This window comes from Vulpes vulpes, chromosome 12 (genome assembly GCF_048418805.1).
Source record: "Vulpes vulpes isolate BD-2025 chromosome 12, VulVul3, whole genome shotgun sequence".
NCBI lineage: Eukaryota > Metazoa > Chordata > Mammalia > Carnivora > Canidae > Vulpes > Vulpes vulpes.
The window spans coordinates 168811971-168830982 of record NC_132791.1 but is presented as its reverse complement, the minus strand read 5'-3'; the positions used below and the strand labels follow the sequence as shown (position 1 = coordinate 168830982).

At 58.2% G+C, this 19012-nt stretch overlaps 1 protein-coding gene across 10 annotated transcripts in view; it reads left to right on the top strand.

Annotated features, from left to right (window-relative positions):
* The first annotated feature begins 1081 nt into the window (after positions 1 to 1081).
* GSE1 (Gse1 coiled-coil protein) overlaps positions 1082 to 19012 on the top strand; it is a 414721-nt gene continuing 396790 nt past the window's right edge. For 8 of the 10 annotated variants that reach the window (XM_072731390.1, XM_026004936.2, XM_072731388.1 and 5 more), the window contains exon 1: positions 1082 to 2629. In XM_072731390.1, coding sequence (XP_072587491.1) covers positions 1274 to 2629 — 1356 coding nt within the window. In that variant the 5' untranslated portion in view covers positions 1082 to 1273. The remainder of the gene's footprint in view (positions 2630 to 19012) is intronic. The other 2 variants (XM_072731389.1, XM_026004935.2) reach the window with 1 other exon arrangement.

Genomic DNA, 19012 nt, shown 5'->3' with positions numbered 1-19012 from the left:
GCCGGAGCTCGCACATGCGGCCGCCGCTCCAGCCGCCCGGGGCCCGCCGCCGCCGCCGCCGCCGCCGCCGCCGCCGCTGCGTTCCGGGCGCGCTCGCCGCGGCGCCGCCGGGGGCTCGGCAGGCCGGGGGGGCGCCCCCGCGAGCGGCCGTGCGCCCCCGCCCGCGCCCGCAGCCCGCCGCCAAACTTCGCGGCGCGCTCATGCCCCAAGTTGGGCGCGGCGGCGGCGGCGGCGGCGGGCGCTGAGGGCGCGGGCGCGGGGCGCGGGGCGCGGGGCGCGGGCGGGGGCGCGGGCGGGGCGGGGCGGGGCGGGGGGCGCGGCCATGAGCGGGCGGCCGGCGCCGCTCTCCCGCAAGCAGCGGCTCATGGCAGCCGTGGGCGAGCGGGCGGCGGCGGGCGGCGGGGCCGGCGGGGGCGGCGGGGCCGGCGGGGGCGCGCCGCTCTCCTGCTTCATCTGCGGCGGCGGCATCGGGCGCGGCAAGGAGCTGAAGCTGCAGGTGAAGCAGCCGGCGGCGGGCGCGGGGGCCGCGGCGCAGCCCTTCTTCCCGTTCCTGCAGCAGCAGGAGCCGGCGCCCGGCGCGCGCGAGCTGAGCCCGGCCGACGGCTGCGTGCTGGTGTGCGCCGTGTGCCGCTGCTTCCTGGGCGAGCAGTGGGCCGCGTTCGAGCGCGCCCGCACGCCGGTGGACAAGCGCATGTACTGGCTCAAGCGGCCGCACCAGTGCGACGCGGGCGCGGGCGCGGGCGGGCGGCGCGGGGCGGCCGGGGGCCCCCGCGAGTGGAACGTGGCCTACGCGCTGGGCGGCGCGGCCGACGAGGCGCGGGACTCGGAGCTGTCGGAGCTGTCGGACGCCGAGCCCCTCTCCGAGGGCGAGCCCGCCGCGCGCGACGCCGCCAGCCCCCGCCGGGACGGGGGTCCCCCGGGGCCCGGCGCTCGCGGGGGCCGCGGCCAGGAGTGGAGGCCGGCGCCGGGGCCGCCCCCGGGACCCCCCGCGGGCCCGGGCGGCGCGCGGGAGGACGGGGCGCCGCCCCCGAAGCAGCGCGGGGACGCGGAGCCCCGGAGCGAGCCCCGGAGCGGGCCCCGGCGGCGGCGGAAGGCGGCCGGGCGGCCCTGGGCCCCCGAGGCCCGCGCCAGCGTCCTCAGGGGCGTCACGGACCCGTGGCGAGGCGCCCCCGGCCAGGGGGCCCCCGCCGACGGCGCCCAGGGAGGCCCTCCCGGCAGGGCGCCCAAGGGCCCCGAGAGCAGGCCGGCTGCGGACGCCCGCGGGAGCTGCTGCATGTCGGAGGACAGCGACGTCAACATCACCAGCGAGGAGGAGGACCGCAAGGAGCAGCCGCTCTCGGGCCCCAGAGACAAGGAGAGCGGCGGCCGCGTCCCCTGGGGCTCGCTGGCGAGCCGGGCGGCGCCCCCGCCCCCGCCCCCGCCCCCGCCCCCGCCACCCGAGGGCCTCTGCTGCTACATCTGCGGGTCGGCCCTGGCCGCGGCCTCGCAGCACCAGATCCACGTGCAGAAGCAGGAGAAGCTGGCCCAGGCCCCCTTCTTCCCCTTCCTGTGGCTGCACAGCCCCCCCCCGGGGGCCCAGCCCATCAGCGAGGGAGGCAGCACCCTGGTGTGCCCGTGCTGCTTCTCCTCCCTCATGCAGCAGTGGCAGAGCTTCGAGCTGGCCAACGTGCCCGTCCTGCAGCGCCTGTACGTCGTGCCTCTGAACAGCCACGCCCCCGGCATGGCCTCCAAGGGCCGGAGGCTCCCAAGGGAAGACGGCCCGCCTGCGGGGGCCCTGCCCGAGGCCTGCTACCTCTGCGGGGAGGACTGTACCCAGGACGCCCGGGCCGTGGCCTTCAGGATTCTCAACGGCAGCGCCCGGGGCTCCATGCATTTCCCCTTCCTCAGCCTCCTGCCCTGTCCCCCCAACGCGCGGGGCCCCAACAAGCGCTGCGAGGTCCGGAGCTGCCCCAAGTGCTTCAGCGTCCTGGAGGACGTCTGGGCCCTGTACCGGGCCTGCCAGAACGAGGAGCTTATCACCTCCGTGCAGGGCTTCCTGGGCAGGTACCACCAGGCCTTCTCCGCCTCGGAGCCCGCTCTCTGCGAGCCGCCTGCACCGGCCCGGGGCAGCCCGGCATCTGTCTGCTACATCTGTGGGGCCGAGCTGGGCCCTGGGAAGGAGTTCCAGCTCAACGTGAACCCCTCCAGCCGCCTGGGCGAGAAGGAGCCCTTCTTCCCATTCCTCACCGTTTACCCGCCCGCCCCCCGTGCCAGGCCCGCCGACTCCACCGGCCTGGTGGCCACCTGTGTGCTCTGCTACCACGACCTGCTGGGCCAGTGGCTGCAGCACGAGGCCCGCAGCGCCCACCACACCGTCAGCGCCTGGTCTCGCCAGTACCAAGTGGAGACGTTCGTGTGCTTCTTTTGCCAGCAGGAGAAGAAGCGCTGTCTCGGACTCAAGGCCCTGCGGCTGGCGCGGCTGCCCTTGTTTCTCTATACCCTGCGAGCAAGCCACAGCCTGCTGGTGGACGATGGGCGGCAGCTGATCATCGGCGCCTGTGTGGAGTGTGGGACCCTGGTGTGTGCTGGCCCGGGGCTCGCCCGCCAGGGGTCCGTGGGTTGGAGCTCCCCAGTGGCAGCGGCGATGAAGGTAAGTGATGGTTTTCTCTTCAGCCTCCGGTGATTTGAGTAGGAGAGGAAGACGTGTTACTTTCTGTTCCCCTGGTGGGGAAGTGTTTGTACTGATTCCGCGTGGTCTGTTCCAGGAGGAGCTTCCCTCCTGGGGTCACCGGGCCGGCGGTGCCTGGGGAGGGCGCCCGAGGTGGGGGTGCTGACTGAGCTGGGAGGCATGTGGAGCTGGGGGCACCTGGAGCGGGCTTGTGGAAGAGCAGGGCACTGCTGAACGCATCGGGCTTGGGCCTGAACTTGAGTGTGTGTGCAGCGGAGTCCGTCAAACAGAGGAAGTTCGGGGCACGTCTGTCATCCGCCTGATAACATTGGTAATTAGTCCGGCCATGCAGGTCACTGGGAGGTCTGTGCGCTTACCCGGTTGGAAATGCAGCGGAGGTGGCAGTTCCTCTCCGTGCTGGCGCTGGCACCGCTTCGCTCCTGCAGTTTTCCCCCAAGTTCACACTTTTCCTCTGAGGCTCTCCGGTTGCTTCACAGCAGATGGAAACAGATTTTCAGACGTGGGGGTTTGGGACCCGGGGGACAGTGGCCTAAACAGACTTTCCCCCTGGTGGGAAGAGAGGCTTTCTTCTCTGCAAGTCAGCTGTGCAGGAGGGGGGCGGCAGAGGGGCGGGGGGTGTGTGTGGTGGCTGGCGTGTGCCCTGTTTATAAGGCGCCTGCCTTCACGCTGCCTGCCCGGGAGGAGCCAGACGGGCCTCAGTTAATTTTGGATTAGGCTTTGCAAGGGCCAGGACAGGACCTGCCTGCAGTGGGTCTGGGGAAATAGGTGTTTGTGAGTCGGGATCACCATGTACCATGATGGCTCCAGGACGGGGGGGGGGGGGGGGGGGGGGGGGGGGTCGTGAATCCTCATCGCCTGGAGGCCTGGTTTATTATAATCAGATGCCTGTAGTGGGAGCCACCAGCAAGGGGCCCCGCAGAGGGCCCCGTGGATGGGGAAGAGTGGCTCGGGCTTGTTCAGGAATGATTGTTGCATCCATTTGGAAGGATGGAATCCCCGTATGTGGAATTCCTGGCTTATGCGTTCACTCTCACGGGAAGGTTGCATCTGTAAAGTGGGCGCACTGTCCCGCTTCCCTCCAGTGCTTGTCCTATGCCTTCATGCTCTGCTCAGGCTTTCTTAATCTGCCAGTGTCCCTTTTGGACCATAGAGATGTAACTGGGGGCTTTGGTAGTGGTCCTCTTCTCCTAAATGGATGCACGTCTCATCCCCCCCCCCCCGCCCCCCCGTGGGTACTGGACTTCTCATTTGCAGCCTGTGGTAGTCCAGTCTGTGGGGTCTGCTGCTGGGAGTCTGAGGAAGTGCTGTTTCCAGAAGGGCCAGAAACCGGGTGGTGAGCCTGGCTTTGGAGCAGGACAGACCTGGCTTCCAATCTTGCCCTGTCTCTTGCTAACCTGAGCAGCCAACGGGTAGTGTCTTACCCTCCCTGTGCCCTTTTCCTTGGCTGGGGAGCAGCAATACAGATCGCCTGCCTTGGAGGGCCAAGTATGTGAACAGACTGGGCATTTAGCTGCCCCCAGAAAGTCAAGTGCCTGGCACACAGTGGGACCCTCCCATCCACCTGATGTGTTGGGCAGATTTTTCTAGGATGCAGGTTGGTTTCTCTGCGAGGCTTTCCGTTTGCAGGATGGTTGTGGGTCTCAGGCTGGGTGATTGGTGCTGCATGGAGGAGTTAAAGCACTTCCTCTGAGGTTTGTCGGAGTGCTCTCTGCAGAACATCCACTCCGTGCTGAGTGTTCCCGAGTTGATTTGCTCACTCATCGGGAGTTGATGAGATGCCAAGTGTGGGCCTCACCGGTAGGAGCTTGAGGAAGCAGTCCCGCTGGGGAGGTGGCAGCGGAGGGTAGCCCGGTGGGGATGAAAACGCAAGCTAGTGTCTGCCCAGAAGGGGTCAGCATGAGTTTGGGAAGGCTTACCGGCTTCTTACTTTTGCAGCATTTCTAAAGCAAGTTATTTCATTTGGTTCTATGAGGCGTCATTAGTCTCATTTTACCTATGAAGTGAATTGAGACTCAGAGAAGTCAGGTGGCGTTGGTGCCTGTCACACAGCCAGTAGAAGTGGCTGAGGTGGGTCTTCAACCCAGGTCTTCCCACCCTGAGCCCCACTCCATCCACCACCTGGCAGAGGTGTAGCCTTGAGAGATGAGTGGGATGCGGTGGAGGGGGGCCCTCCAGGGTGGGGTACAGTAGAAGAGCCATGGAGGCTGGAGGAGCCCGGAGGGCCCCTGGGGGAGAAGGGGGAATGAGGTTGCAGTGAACTGGAGGCCTTGGAGTCAGGCTCGGGAGGTGGTTTTGGAGTCAAAGGCACAGGGGAGAGATAAAAAGTCCTTGAAAGAAGGCTCAGAATGCGAGGGGAAGAGATCCACCCTGGGTTGGGTGGTGGCAGCGATCCAGGTGGGTGGTGAGGCCATCGGCCTGGGGGTGGGGAGGGGGAGGGCAGCAGAGCTGCTCCCAGGCTCCAGCAGCCAGAGGGAGGGAGAAGCATCCACTCCTGCCCTAGGAGAGCCTGACTGATGAGCAGTAGAAAGCCGGAAATGCAGCCTCCTGCCCTTCCTTCCTCCCTCCCATTCATTTAACAAATGTTTATGGAGCGCCTACTCTGAGCCAGGCACTGTTCCAGAGGCTGGGGATCTGGTGGCAAGTGCAGCGCCTTCCGTGTCAGAGGGAAGGGCCTGGCCTCCGCAGAGAGTACAGCTCCCCGCAGAGCTGTGAACAGAGCGGGAAGGGGCTGCTTCCCCTGGTGCCAGGGTGGGCGCAGGGGGCGAGCGCTGGCATCGGGCAGCCGGAAACCAAGTGGGCGCTCCCTGCGGAAGCCCCAGGATCTGCTCACGCCCGGCTCCTGAGTCCTGTCTGTCTCTGATGTGTGGTTTGCGAATTTGGGGGGGAGTGGCCAGGGGCATTGGAAGGTAGCCACCGGGAAACCACTGAGCCGGAACGGCATGTTCCGGAACCTCATCCATCGTGCCTCCCATGATGCCTCAGTTGGTCCCTGGTAAATGCTCATTCATTAGTGAATCAGCTTTAAATGCTATGAAAGAACACAGAGAAAGAAAGAGGAAGGAAGAAAGGTGTCAGGGACTCCCTCTGTTTGGATCGTGTTTGTGGCTTTTCTGTCCAGCCGGACCCTTGCCTGCTGGAGGGTGCCCTGTCCTGGGTCCCTGGTCTCCGAGCTGGCCTCTTGCACAGGGCTGCATTGGGGCCAGAGGGGGCAGGCTGCAGCCCACCTTCTTGGGGCCCGGCACCCCTTTCCTGAGGAGGAGTGCCAGCACACGGGACTCTCTGTGCAGCCACGGGTGAGACTCTGGGTTGGCCTTGGCTCGGACCTGGTTTGGGTCCTCATTGTGCTGAGAGCTGACCTTGGGTCAGACTTAACCCTCCCCACTGCACCTGAGAAGTGGAGACCATCTTTCCTCTGGAAGGTTTGCGATGGGGATGGCTGATGCGCAGTAGGCACGAGGTCCATCCCTTCCTCTCTCCCCGTGGTGCTGGTAACTCGGGGTTGGGTCTCTTGTTGGAGCTCACAGGCTGTGCTGCTGCAGCCTCTGCTCCCCACCTTTCTGCTGGCGGGTGGGGATGGGCTGTCCCTCCCTTCGGGGCTCGGGGGCACAGCTGGCCAGGCTGCCGGAGGTGGCATCTGGGGACATGATAACGATGATGATGGGCTTTACAGAATGTTCTCTGCGTTCTAGGCTGTACCTGGAGGTGCTTCCCTTATATTCACCCTTACTGGATCCTCACGGCAGCCTTGGCCAGGGAGGTGGCACCGTCTCCATTTCTTAGAGGAAAAAGCAAGTCCAGAGAGGGCAAGTGATTTGCCCAAGGTTGCTCAGTTGGTCACAGCAGGACCAACATAGGACCTAGGGGTCCGGCTCTCGTGTCTGTGTACCACCTTCTACTCTCTCTTGCCTTTCTGTGCCATCTGGGGGCTCCAGCTATTACCCCTGCATGTGCCTTCCCCACCCTTGGAGCAGCCGAGGGGCAGGAGTTAGTTTGCAAGGGCCAGAGGCCCTGTAACCCGCCCCCCACTCAGCCCCCACCGGCTGGCTCTGCTGTCCCGGCCCTGGCTCCCCTTTCCAGGGGGAGCCTGCTGATAATTGGTACCCCGGGTCCTTGCTCCCCATGGCATCACGCTGGTGAGGAGCGTTCAGCTGGGCCCTCCCGCTGCTGGTCGTCCCGATGGGTCTGCTGCGTGATCGATTGGCTTTCCTCGCTCGCCACTTGGCGGGCAGGCTGTCCCGGCCCCTTCCCGCGATCGTCGGGGAGCGTTCTGGGTAATGGAGCGTGCAGCTGTTTACCTAACCGCACCCTGGCCCCTCGCTGCGGGGACACCCGGCCCGGCCCCTGGAGCGTGGCCTCCGAGCCCTGACAGGTGTTGCTGCTGAGGCGCCTTTCTTTTCTCCACGCTGACATCTGAGGCCTGCAGAGAGCGTCTGTCATCACTCGCCTGTCAGGCCGGCCCGCACATCTGTTTCCCGTGTTTCCCGGCTCTCCGCGCCCACGCGGCTCCCTGCTCTTCAGGGAGGGCCTGGCAGCCCTCCTCCCTGGGTCCAGGCTCTCGGGACACCTGAGCGAGGCAAGTGGATGGGGGGAGCCTTCCGGAAGGTGCCGGAGGGGGCCGCCTAGCTGGGCCGACATGGGCACCCTCTCCCTGACAGGGCAGGGAAGTGGCTGGGCTTTGGGCCTTTCTCCTGCTCCGGCCACCTCCTCCGAGGGGAGAGCTGGACTCATTCTTGGCAGGTTGGGAGCCATCTGCTCAGGGGAATAAACTCTCCAGACACGCCTTGTCCTAAACCTGGAGGCGATGGGGGACACCTGGGAAAGAGGAAGTGTAGGCAGAAGGCCCCCCAAACTCAGCCTTCCCTGGAAGCAGGGAGGCGCAGGGACAGGGCGGCTGAGTAGCCATCTCTGGTGGAGTCCAGAATCTTCAGAGCTTTCTGGCCCCTTCTCTTAGATCTGCTTAGAGCTCTCTGGAACTTACTATTGATAGCGTCAGAAATACCTCATGGATCATTTTTTTGGGGCAACACTGTACCCAGAAGACCAGCAAGCCCACGGCCTAATGCCACTCGTGCTGGTTTATTTATTTTTTCAATAATACAAGCTAATTAGAATTATAGTTTTTTTAAATTATTTATTTATTTACTCATGAGAGACAGAGAGAGAGAGAGAGAGGCAGAGACACAGGCAGAGGGAGAAGCAGGCTCCATGCAGGGGAGAAAGAAAGAAACTCTGGCACTCTTATGGATCCTGTGATGGGTACACAGCTGTAGTTCTGACTCTTGTCCCTGCTCACATGTCCACCCTTGTCCGGGGCTGCCCTGGGGAAGCACACCTGGAGAACCACACATCCTACCCATTGGACCAACAAATGTTTCTGTGCCTATGGGGCACCGGGTGCTCTGAGGATGTGGTGTGAAATCAGGCAAGCCCTGCCCTCGGGTGCTCGAGCAGTTTGGGAGGTGCTGGTGAAAGGCTCTGGTCGTGGTTGTGCAGTTTAATCAGTTCTATGCTGGGGTCTGCTGGGAGCTCCCAGGAGGGTGGGAAAGTGGTGTGTTCTGGGAAGGCTTCCTGGAGGAGGTGATCTCTCAGCTGAGCCCTGAAGGCTGTAAAGGCCTCAGCCAGGTCTGTGTAGGATTCATGTGCTCCTGGTGGGAAGCATATGTGCAGAGGCCTAGATGTGGGGAGTGGGGTTTGCTGGAGAACCTTAAATAGGTTTTTGAAGTGGGAGGAGGTGATGCTGTGGGAGTGGTTGGCAGTGTCTGGATGTGGGGTTTTTTTTTTTTTTAAAGATTTATTTATTTATTCGAGAGAGGCAGAGACATAGGCAGAGGAAGAAGCAGGCTCCATGCAGGGAGCCCGATATGGGACTTGATCCTGGATGATCCCAGGATCACGATCTGAGCCAAAGGCAGCCGCCCAACTGCTGAGCCACCCTAGATGTGCGTTTGAATCAATTTGAATTTTATAATACTGGTGATTGGGCCCTACCCCAACCTATTAAATCGGAATTTCTGAGGGGTGACCCTGGTGGCCCTGGTATTTTAAAGCTTCCAGAAGAATCCAGCACTGGAGTAAGAATTGGTGATGGAAGGCATTGGAACATAGCCTAGGAGTTTGGGATTTTTATCCGGAAAGCTGTGGTGGTCACTAGAAGGATTCTATTCATTTGTTCCATCTGTCTTTACGAAGCAGTGACTATGTCCCAGGCACCGTTCTGGGCTTCAAGGTTTCTCTGTGAGTAAACTAGATGGGGCGTAGGGAGGGGTCAAGTCAGCGGTCAGAGGAGTGGCCGGGGAGCAGTGAGCAGGCTGGGGCCGTCGCCTGAGCACCAAGGGTGGATGGTCTGGTCAGGGGCCTGAGGTGGGACCTCGGGACAGCTGACAGTGAGGAAGCCGGGGTGCCAGAGGGCCCGGGGCAGGGGGGTGTTCGGAGCTGGTCAGGCAGGCCCTCTCTTGCACTGACTTTGGACAGACACTGGTTTTGTTTGCTCTGTTTTTCAATTGAGATATAATTCACACACCATAAAATTCACCCTTTTAGTCTACAATTGAGCGAGTTCATTCACATTTACAGAGCCGTGCAACCAGCAGCACTGTCTACTCCAGAGCCTTTCCTTCACCTCCGAGAGAAGCAGCCCCTCCCCAGCCCCCCAGCCCCTCAGTCCCAGCAAGCACGAATTTCCTCTCTGCCCCTGTGGATTTACCTAGGCGACATTTCATACAGCCCACAGCCTCTTGTGCCTGGCTTCTTTCCCCATGCATGTTTCTGGGGTCTGCCCCTCACCCCTGTGTAGTGCTGAATAGCATCCCAGCGCGTGGAGAGAGCGTGTTTTGTTTCTCCGCGCCTCCGTTGATGGACGTTTGGGTTGCATCCACCTTGGCTCTCGTGGATGATGCTGCTGGGAACACTTGCAGCCAGATTTTCTTGCAGACACGTTTTCGTATTTCTCCTGGGTAGACGCCCCAGAGCGGAATTGCTGGGTCACCTGATCACCCAGTGTTTAACCCTTTGGGTCCTGCTTTCCCGCTGGGGGTTCTAACGACACAGTGGGACTTGGGTTGTTATGTCAGCTCACCAACCTAAGCCAAACCTCCCATTCTAGGTCCCCAGACATTGAATGGGTGTTGGAAGATGGGAGTTGGTCTTCTCTCTGGGATAAGGGGAGCTGTGTGAAGGATTGGGATGGGTTACACTTGCTTTTGGGGCTTTTGACTTGCTCCACCTCTAGCCTCAGAAACCAAAAGCCCCGGATTCTGGTGCCAGCACTCACCATAGCTTTCGGCAAGACTCTCCCCCTGCCTGCATTTCGGTTTTCCATCTGTAAAATGGGTGCAGATGCTGAACTAGTAGCCGAGCCCCTCAGTTCCTGCACAGCTGCCAACCTGTAGCTGTTTCATCTTCCTGGCCCCGTGGGTGGGGTTGAGGGGGTACATGGGGAAGACCCCGGTCAGTGAGGTCTGGCTTGGCTCTGAGTCCAGTGGCTCTCAGGTTCCCCGCCCCAGCACCAGCCACCCCAACCACGGGCTGTCACTGTCTGCTGCCAGCCTGTTTGCTGTGGAACCCTGTGTGAAAACCCTTGCTGGACTGGGTTTCCTTCAAGAGATGCCAGCAACCTCAAGTGAATGACATGAAGGTCATGGTCAGTATTTGGCTCTTGTGAGCCGGGGCAGGCATGCTGGGACCCTGGGCAGGAGCAGCCACCTCTGGGGACCACCGTTTCCACCTGGCGGCTGTTGGGTGAGAGTGAAGAGAGGAGAGGAAGCAGCGAGTCCATGGAAGACCCCTCAAAGGTTAGGGCCCACTGAGGCCATGTCTTCTCACCAGTTAGTATCTCCTGTAGGGCAGAGCTGGTGATGGGGAAGGGCATGGAAGTTCTGATCACCGACCTGGTCCTGGTGAAGACACAGGGAGGTGTAGGGAGATGATGATGATGACGCTGATGGTCGCGCAGCAGCACATTGATGGCACTTGCTCTGTGCCAGCCGCCGCCCTGTTGTGCCTCATGTAACCCTCCACCCATCTTATGAGGTAGGTTTTCCAATGTTATTAATGAGGAAATTGAGGCACAGAGAGGGGAAGTCACTTGCCCAAAGTCATGCAGCTAGTAAGTATGGAGCTGAGATTTGAACTGGGCCATCTGGCTCCAGCGTCCAGACGCTTAACTGGTGTGCCCCACTCCCCCAGGATGCCGCCACATGGGGGATAACAGTTGGTGGATATGGTGTGTGGTTTGGTGCAAGGACAGCTGAGGGCCCAGTGAGGACCTGGCCGGGGGGAGGAATGGGAGTCAGGGAAGGCTGCCTGGAGGAGGGGTCAATGATGAGGGTTCTACAAATGGTCAGGATTTAAATAAATGGTGACTCTAGGGAAATCTTCACTTTTGGGGATTTATATGGCAGTAATGTCATTTTTAAAATGTTCATATTTTATTCTCCTAATGTATTATTTGGATGTTGCCCGTCGATTGATTATACTCTAGGAATCACTTTAATGCTTTACAGGTATTTTCAGATGGTTTTGTATTTTACATTAAGGATTTTATGTGCTTCATGTTGGAAAACTTGGAGCAGATGGAAGGTGGCCATGTGTTGAGTTCAGTTCACCTCTGCCTTGTGGGTTCTACCGACCCTCTGGGCTCCATTTCCTGCAGCCGCCCACTGATAGGCCATCAGCCCAGGACCCCAGCAGGTCCTGTCACTGGCTCCACTCTGCCACCAGCTCACTGGGTGACCTTGGCTAAGATGCCAGCCTCCCCACCAGGCTGCCTGTCCTTCCCCTGACCGGGGAGGTGGCATGAGTCCTCTTTCTCAGATGACGAGGCTGAGCCTCATAAATCTGGGAGCTGGGGATTGCATCACTAACAGTAAATGGCAGAGCTGGGCCACCAGTGAGACCAGGGTGGTCTAGCTCCAGGGCCTGGGTCTTTCCCCCTGCCGGGTTAAGTAGCACTTCCTGGAGATGGTGTGGGGTTGGCAGGGACCTGGCCTGTGTCTGGCCCCACCCTGCTTTAGCCACACAAGGAGGCTGCAGTTGGACTCTGGGACCAGCTTCCAGAATGGGGCTCAGACGAGGAGGGTCAGGGCAATGACACACCGCAACAGCGTTTTATAGGCCGTCCCAGACCCGTAAACCTCGTCTCCCCGCTTCCAGGCGAGAGGGTTCACAGATGGGGATTAAGAGGCTTGTGTGGGTTCTGATGGGCCAGTGACACAGGCAGGTGGGAGGCCGGTGTGGGCCTTCCACACTCCCGGGCATAGCAGGGCCAGAAGGTACAGGGGGGTCCCAGTGACCACGGCCCAGAGGCCACTCTGAGACGAGGGAGGCTGGGAGGAGCCTTCCGGCATCTGAGGCTCGGACAGGCTGAGGGCCTGGCTTGCCCTTGGCTGTAGCACCAGCTCCTTTAATCTGATTCCTTTGAGCAGATCGATTTCTCCAGGCTTGTCATCTTCCCTTCCAGAGGGAGGGGGTCCTGTGCTGTTCTTACCTCTGTGCAATTATGCGACATCCTGGGCCGTTGGCCGACGAAGGCCTGGAGCGTGCAGAGGAAGACCTGGAGAGTGCAGAGCGCTCTTTTCACAGGGTTGCTTCCATCAAGCACCAAGGGACTTGCCAGCCTGGTCTGGGGGCCCCTGGGAGGGACAGGGTGAAGTGGGCTGGACGTCCCTGGGCCACCAGCCCAGCAGGAAGCAGCCCAGCCTGTTCCTTGGGTCCATTACCTGAGTCTTGTTGTGGAGCAGAGGGGCTGTCTTTCTGATGCAGGATCCCCTCTCGTGCGGGAGCTGAGGGTTTGCCAGAGGACCTGTATGTCCCCAGCCTGGCACGAAAGATGGCTCCTGGCCTCAGTGCCCTCAGCCCTGGTGTGCAGATAAACCAGGCCCAGGGCTGGGGTGGCAGTGTCAGAGGCCTCTCCCCCCACCTTCTTGTGCTGTGTGTGAACAGGAGGCTTGTTTGGTGGCCTGACCTTCCTACTTCCCCTCACCCCACACCTTCCTCCTCTTCTTGAAGTTGCAAGAGCTCTTCTTGCCTTTGCAAAAATGGATAGGGCAGTAGTGGGCCTGGTTTTGTGATCTCCCATGCTATGTGATTGCCAGTTCCTTTCCATTGACGGCCAGACACTGGCCCTCGCTTGCCGGTTACCCATCACTTGCCAAGTGACTGGGACGAGCAGGACCTTTCTCTGCAGGTTAAGGACTGGCTTCAGGGCAGGTCCTGAGGACAGCGGGTGGAGGAGATGGGCTTCTCTGAAGGCCAGTTGAATCAGAAGGCCAGCAGGTTGCTAGGGGTGGCTGTGGGGGGGGGGGGTTGCTTCTTCCTCTAACATCCCCTGGTCCCCTCCAGATGCACCCACATCGCCCCAACACCCACACACTCACCTTCTCTCATGTGCATTCCCAAACCCTCTTGCTAACATCCTGTCCTCTTACCGCACGCACATGCACACATTAGCCCTGGCTCTCTCACGTGTGTGTGCACATGCTCGCAGCTGTGTACACACATGCTCCCCCAGACCCTCTGAGGGAGGGGTGTTAGTATCCAGTACGGCTTGGATTTGTCTCTTTCTCCCTTTAATTTTGTCAATTTTTGTTCCTTTATGAATTTTGGGGCTCCAGCACATTTACGATCACTTTGTCTTTCTGACGGATCGGCCCTATCGTCGCAGTGATATACCTCCCTCCAGCAGTATCTCAAAGTCGTTCTCATCCAGACTATCCCCATCTGAAAACCAAGGCCCCAGAGGCCCAAAGAAGGGAAGTGACTTGCCCAGAGCCACATGGCTGGCAGTGTCAGGGGCAGGATTCATGCTTGGCCAGAGGTTTCTCCACCCCAGCAGCTGCTCTGGGGCAGTGGGTCTGAGAGCAGCCCCTTCCTGGTGACTTTCTGGGTGCCTGCATTTTGATGTCATAATTGTCAGGCGGCCAGAGCTGTGTCCCCGCCCGCCCTCAGCAGAGGACCCCCCAGGAGCCCAGCATCTGGCCTGCAGCCTGCGGGAGCTCAGCTGAGCATGCTTGGAACACACTCTGGAAACTTCTCACCAAACTCTGCTCTGGAGTTCCTAACCCTCCCCACCCCGTTTGGTGAGATTGTTCCGAGCACGTTGGGCGGACCTTCTCAGCACTCATATGTAGAAAGCATTTCTCTGGGTGGCAGGAGAAGTGTCCCCCCTCCCTGGCTTCCCTGAACCATGTGGGTCTTTTGGAACTTGTGCCAAATCCACCTCCTGGTGGCTTCACCCCAGCCAGGCCCACAGTCTGGAACTCCTTGGGGGGTTCTGCACTGGTGGCCTGCCAGCTCTCTGGTTCCAGGGGAGAGTGGCCTCTGCCTTTCTGGAGCATTCTGGGAAACTCTGGGGCCCTGCAGGGAGCCTCAGGGGACGTTGCCTAGGAGATGTGTATATGTGGGCTTGACACAGAAGGGGGCACCTTTGCTGTGAACTGTTTATCGGAGGGTACCAGCAAGGATGGAGGGATTGGTCTGTCCAGCAGAGTTTCACTGAGCCCTGAGCCCCTGCTACGGGCTAGATGCTACAGAATGAGAGAAGCAGGACACACGGGCTGAAGGACCATGATTGGGGCAGCCAGAGGGTGCGAATGCTGTGACTTACTCCTCTGAGATGCCATCCGTCGTGAACACATTATTGTTTTACTTATCACTGTGCCAGAAAGAATGCTGCCCCTGAGGCCAACGCTCCACCCACTGTAAGCTTCCTCCTGATTGCAGAGAGGTTACAGTGAGAAACAGAGTCTGGGCCTTCAGGGCAGTGAGATGCTGGGACGTGCATATGATGATGATGATGATCAGAAGTAGCAGTGACAGCTGCCACGTATTAGATGCTGATGAGACAGTATCTTACTGACCCTGTGCATGGGACTCTAACAGGGGAGTGAGGGAAGTTGGCACTCCTCTATCCTGCTGGGCCCCGTTGGGGGTCCCACTCAGTCAGGACCCAGGCCCTCATTGGGTTCCATGCAACGACACAGCCACACTCGGGGCCAGCCGTTAGGGAGTCATGTCTCTTGAGATAGATGCCTCTTGCCTCTGTCACCTCCAGGTCCAGTGCTGGTAGCAGGGAGCAGTCTCGCTGACAGGCTGGCTCTGTGGCATCCAGGTGCCCAGGGCTCCGGGGCGTCACAGAATCCCTCGTGATTCTGGCTGCGGTGGCACCAGGGCCCTAATCAAGCAGAACACGGCGTCAGCAGAAGCTGGCAGCTGCATGGCTCAGGGGCCCTGGCTGGTGGCGGGAGGGGACAGGAGCGGGGCTAGGCTGTGCCCCTCTGCCTCCCCACCGCCCTGCAGACCTGGGAACCTTTCTGCTCGGGGGAGAGAGAGAGACAAGGACAGGAGACACTTGCCTCCCAGATTTTTCCCCTTCTGAAGGGCTTCTCCGCTCTGACTCATCTGCCCTTCCCGGCCATCCATACGAAAGGGGTGATGTAAGTACTGCATCACCCCTCTGGTACCGATGGGGAAACCGAGGCTGCAGGTGGGGTCATGCTGGTCTGTCCCCGGTAGGTGGGTGGTGCAGTTTGGCTAGGTGCTCTGAAGTCACACCACCCCCACCCCTGCCCACCATGTGGTCCCTCTCTGAGCCTCAGGCCCCTCACCCATACATAAGGACAGTCTTAGGCCCTTCCTCATAGGGACATAAGCAGGCAGAGTCCCTAGTGGAGGGCCTGGCAAGCAGTCAAGACTCCAGAAGTGGTGACTAGCTACTGGGAGCAGAGGAAGCAGGAGAGGGAGGGATCTGAGGCCCCGCTGACAGCCGTGGCCTCAAGGGCCCATGGAATGAACATGCCCTGTGCCCCTTGCCCTCGGAAAGCCCCACCCCTGGGGCCATGCATATCCTGCAGCAGGAACTCCTGATTAATCTCCCATGAACCTTGGCGCCGACTGTGGAGAATCTAGGCCCTGTTCAGGATGACCATCGCCACCATGCTGTGGCCTCTTGTCTAAGAGGAGGGAGGGTGGGGGATGGGAGACCTGGAAGTAGAGCCTGGAACACCTGGGATCTGAGCTCCCTTCACTCCTCCCTGGGATCCCACTGCTCCTCCTCCGAGAGATGAAGGGGACATGTAGACGGATGGTGGATGGTCCTTTCTGGACTCCTGGACCCGAGAACACCCACGTTGGCATTTGGTGGCAGTCAGCAGGTACATGCCACCTGACTACCTGTCTGTCTGTGCATAGGGCCTGTGTCCTCAGCTGTATACAGGAATTATGGTAGTGTATGTGTCACAGGGCTCAGTACGTAGTAAATACTCAATAAATGTTGGCTCTTAACTATTTTTATCATTTGTCATTCAGTTTCTCCCCCAGTCCTCTGCATTCCAGAGAGCTGAGCTGTGGACCTCAAACACGCAGGGGTCTGGACTCTGTTAGTGGAATGAGGTGAGCTGGGAGGGGCCACGTGGGGGGGTCAGGCCCCAGGAAGAGGGACACTCCAGAGTTGGGGCAGAAGAATTTACAAAGACCCTCCATTCTCACGTGCACGTCTTAACCCTCAAATCTCCGTGCAAAATCTGATGCATGCATTCATTTTTCGAGGCAGAGGATCAGTAACTCATCAGACTCTGACCAGGTTACGTGGTTCCCAAAAGGTAAAGAGCCACTGTTACAGGTGCACTGACCTGTATACACGCTTGAAAGCACCATGTACATGAGCTGGCTCTTTGTTATTCCTTGAGATCACCCCACTTGTTCCCACCATCATGTCTTGACATCCTGAGCAGCACCATGGCTGGCAGAAGCAGCGTTGGCAAGATCAAAGTGTTAGAGAAGACAGGAGCTGGGGGAGTGGGAAGGACAACAAAGATAGTGTTATGTATACGTCCCTGAAAGCCACTGTAAATAAAAGTTCTAGGAGACATCTCTGCCAAACCAAACCAGCTTTGCCCACATTTAAAAACCAGCTCTAGTTGAGAACCTTTTCCTAAATTATGTTCTTCAGTGGGTAAGAGCCTTGGCCACCATCTTGGTGTGCTGAGAGAGAATTCTCCCGTGAGCTTTATTTCTTCCTGACACTGTTCTGGTAATTAATGTTTTTCGAGGAGGAACTTATCCGTTTTATCCAGGTAGTTGAGTTAATTGGCATCACTGCTGTGTAATATTCCCTTAGTGTTTTTCTAATGTCTGTAAGTTCTGTAGTGATGTCCCCTCTTTCTTTGGTGATACGGGTAGTGGGTACCTTCTCTCTTTCTTCTTGATCCATCTGGCTAGAGGTTTATCAATTGGCTTGATCTCCTAAAAGGTTTATGTTTAAGAGACTGTGCCTTTTTAAAGTTTTTTAACCAGCCCATTTGGCCTTGAAATGTAAGGTCTTTTGTGCTTTGCAGCCTCTCCTGCTCTATTTTTGCAAGTCTAGATGAAATGTTCATGAGACCACTAGGCTTTTTCCAGATTATTAGTGCTTACGGGAACATTTTGCACGCCCGATCTCCTCTCTCTGTGTTGAGTCAGTGGAAGTGAGAGTGATTTCTGTCTATCATCCTGCCCTTGTGACCTCCGTGGAAGTCAAAGTGGTGTGTCCTTTTGCCTGAGGACACTTTATCCAGCCTTGCATAAGTAAGAAAGATACTAGACATAAATGATTGTTAATGCAGGAGAGAAAACTGCCTTATCTTAGAGCCACAGATTGTGAAGGATTGCCAGCTCTGTCTTCTGTGTTAATGGCTCTCTTATTTGGAACATAGGCACCTAATAACATCTATGTTTCATTTTTTACTATACAAAGTATTCACTGTTAAAAAGATTTGTGTCCTCCCATGTTATAAAGTATCTTTTATCTGTCACACAGATAAAATTTGCTACAAAGTATACTTAATCGTAACCGTGATTGAAACCTCCATTTCTTTTGTCTTTGCATTTATGGCAAATCTCAGACTGCCTCTTCAGAATCCTAGAACTGGGAGGAGGCTTAGTGATTCTGGAGTGCAACAGCCTCACTTTGTCAAAGACTCCAAGGCAGAGGCATGGGGGGAGGGGGTAGGAACCGGCCCGTGAACATGGGGCCTGTCAGAGGCTGAGGCAGGTTACTGGCGCCCTAGAACATCTCCACTGCATCAGCCAAGGCTCTCCCCTGGCGACGGGTATCTTGCTATGTTTGCATTTGTCATTTGAGGGGCCATGGGATCCCCAGCCCTGGGTACAAAGGAGACACACCTGGAGGTGTGGCCAGATGGCAAACAGCATGCTTCTATGAACCTCTCGTCACTCCATCTCTGGGGTCACCTTGTGTCCCCTCAGAGCCATGGGAGGTGTTTTCTTTAGGCATTGCATTCTATTTGTGTATTTATTTTTAAGAGGAGGAGAGGGAGAGAGAATTTTAAGTAGACTGCATGCCCAGTGCAGAGCCTGATGTGGGGCTCGATCTCACAACCCTGAGATCATGACCTGAACTGAAATTAAGAGTTGGATGCTTAATCAACTGAGCCACCCAGGCACCCCTGCCCTTTGTTGTTGTTGTTGTTGTTTTTAATTTCAATATTTATTTATTCGTGAGAGACACAGAGAGAGAGGTAGACACATAGGCAGAGGCAGAAGCAGGCTCCTCACAGGAAGCCCGATGTAGGACTCGATCCCCAGACTGGGATCACGCCCTGAGCTGAAGGCAGACACTCCACCACTGAGCCACCCAGGTGTTCCCCTGCCCTTTATTTTTAAAAGAATTTAACAGCAGTTTTATTGAGATGTGATTTTCATACTATAAAATTTACCCTTTTAAAGCATGTGATCCAGCGGTTTTATTGTACTCACAGCATTGGGCAACCATCACCACTGCCTAATTGTAGAACATTTTTCATCACCCTCGAAAGACAACCCCCATACTCCCTTCCTCCAGGTCCCTGGCAACCACCACCCCCTCTCTCTCTGGATGTGCCTGTTTTGGGCACTTTATGTGGATGGCACCATACAACATGTGGCCTTTTGTGTCTGGCCTCTTTAGCTTAGCAAAGTATTGTCAGGGTCCCTCCCTGGTGTAACAGGTGTCGGCACCTCGAGCCCTGGTACCGCTGAGTGATACTCCAGCATGTGGCTGTGTTGCATCTCTGGTCCACTCATCTATCGGGGGCGTTTAGAGGATCTCTGCCTTTTGGCTTTGGTGATTGATGCTGCTGTGAACATTCACATCCGGGTTTTCATGTGAATGTATTTTTTTTTCCTTGGGTGTATACCTAGGAGTGGAATTGCCAAGTCCGATCATAACTCTGTTTAACCATCTAGGGAACTGCCAGGCTCTTCTGAGGGGCTGCAAAGGTTCTGCTTCCCACCAACAATGTGCGGGGTCCTTACGTATGACTTGCTTTTAAATGAGGAGTGGGGTAAGTGGGCAGGTTGTACTTACTTATA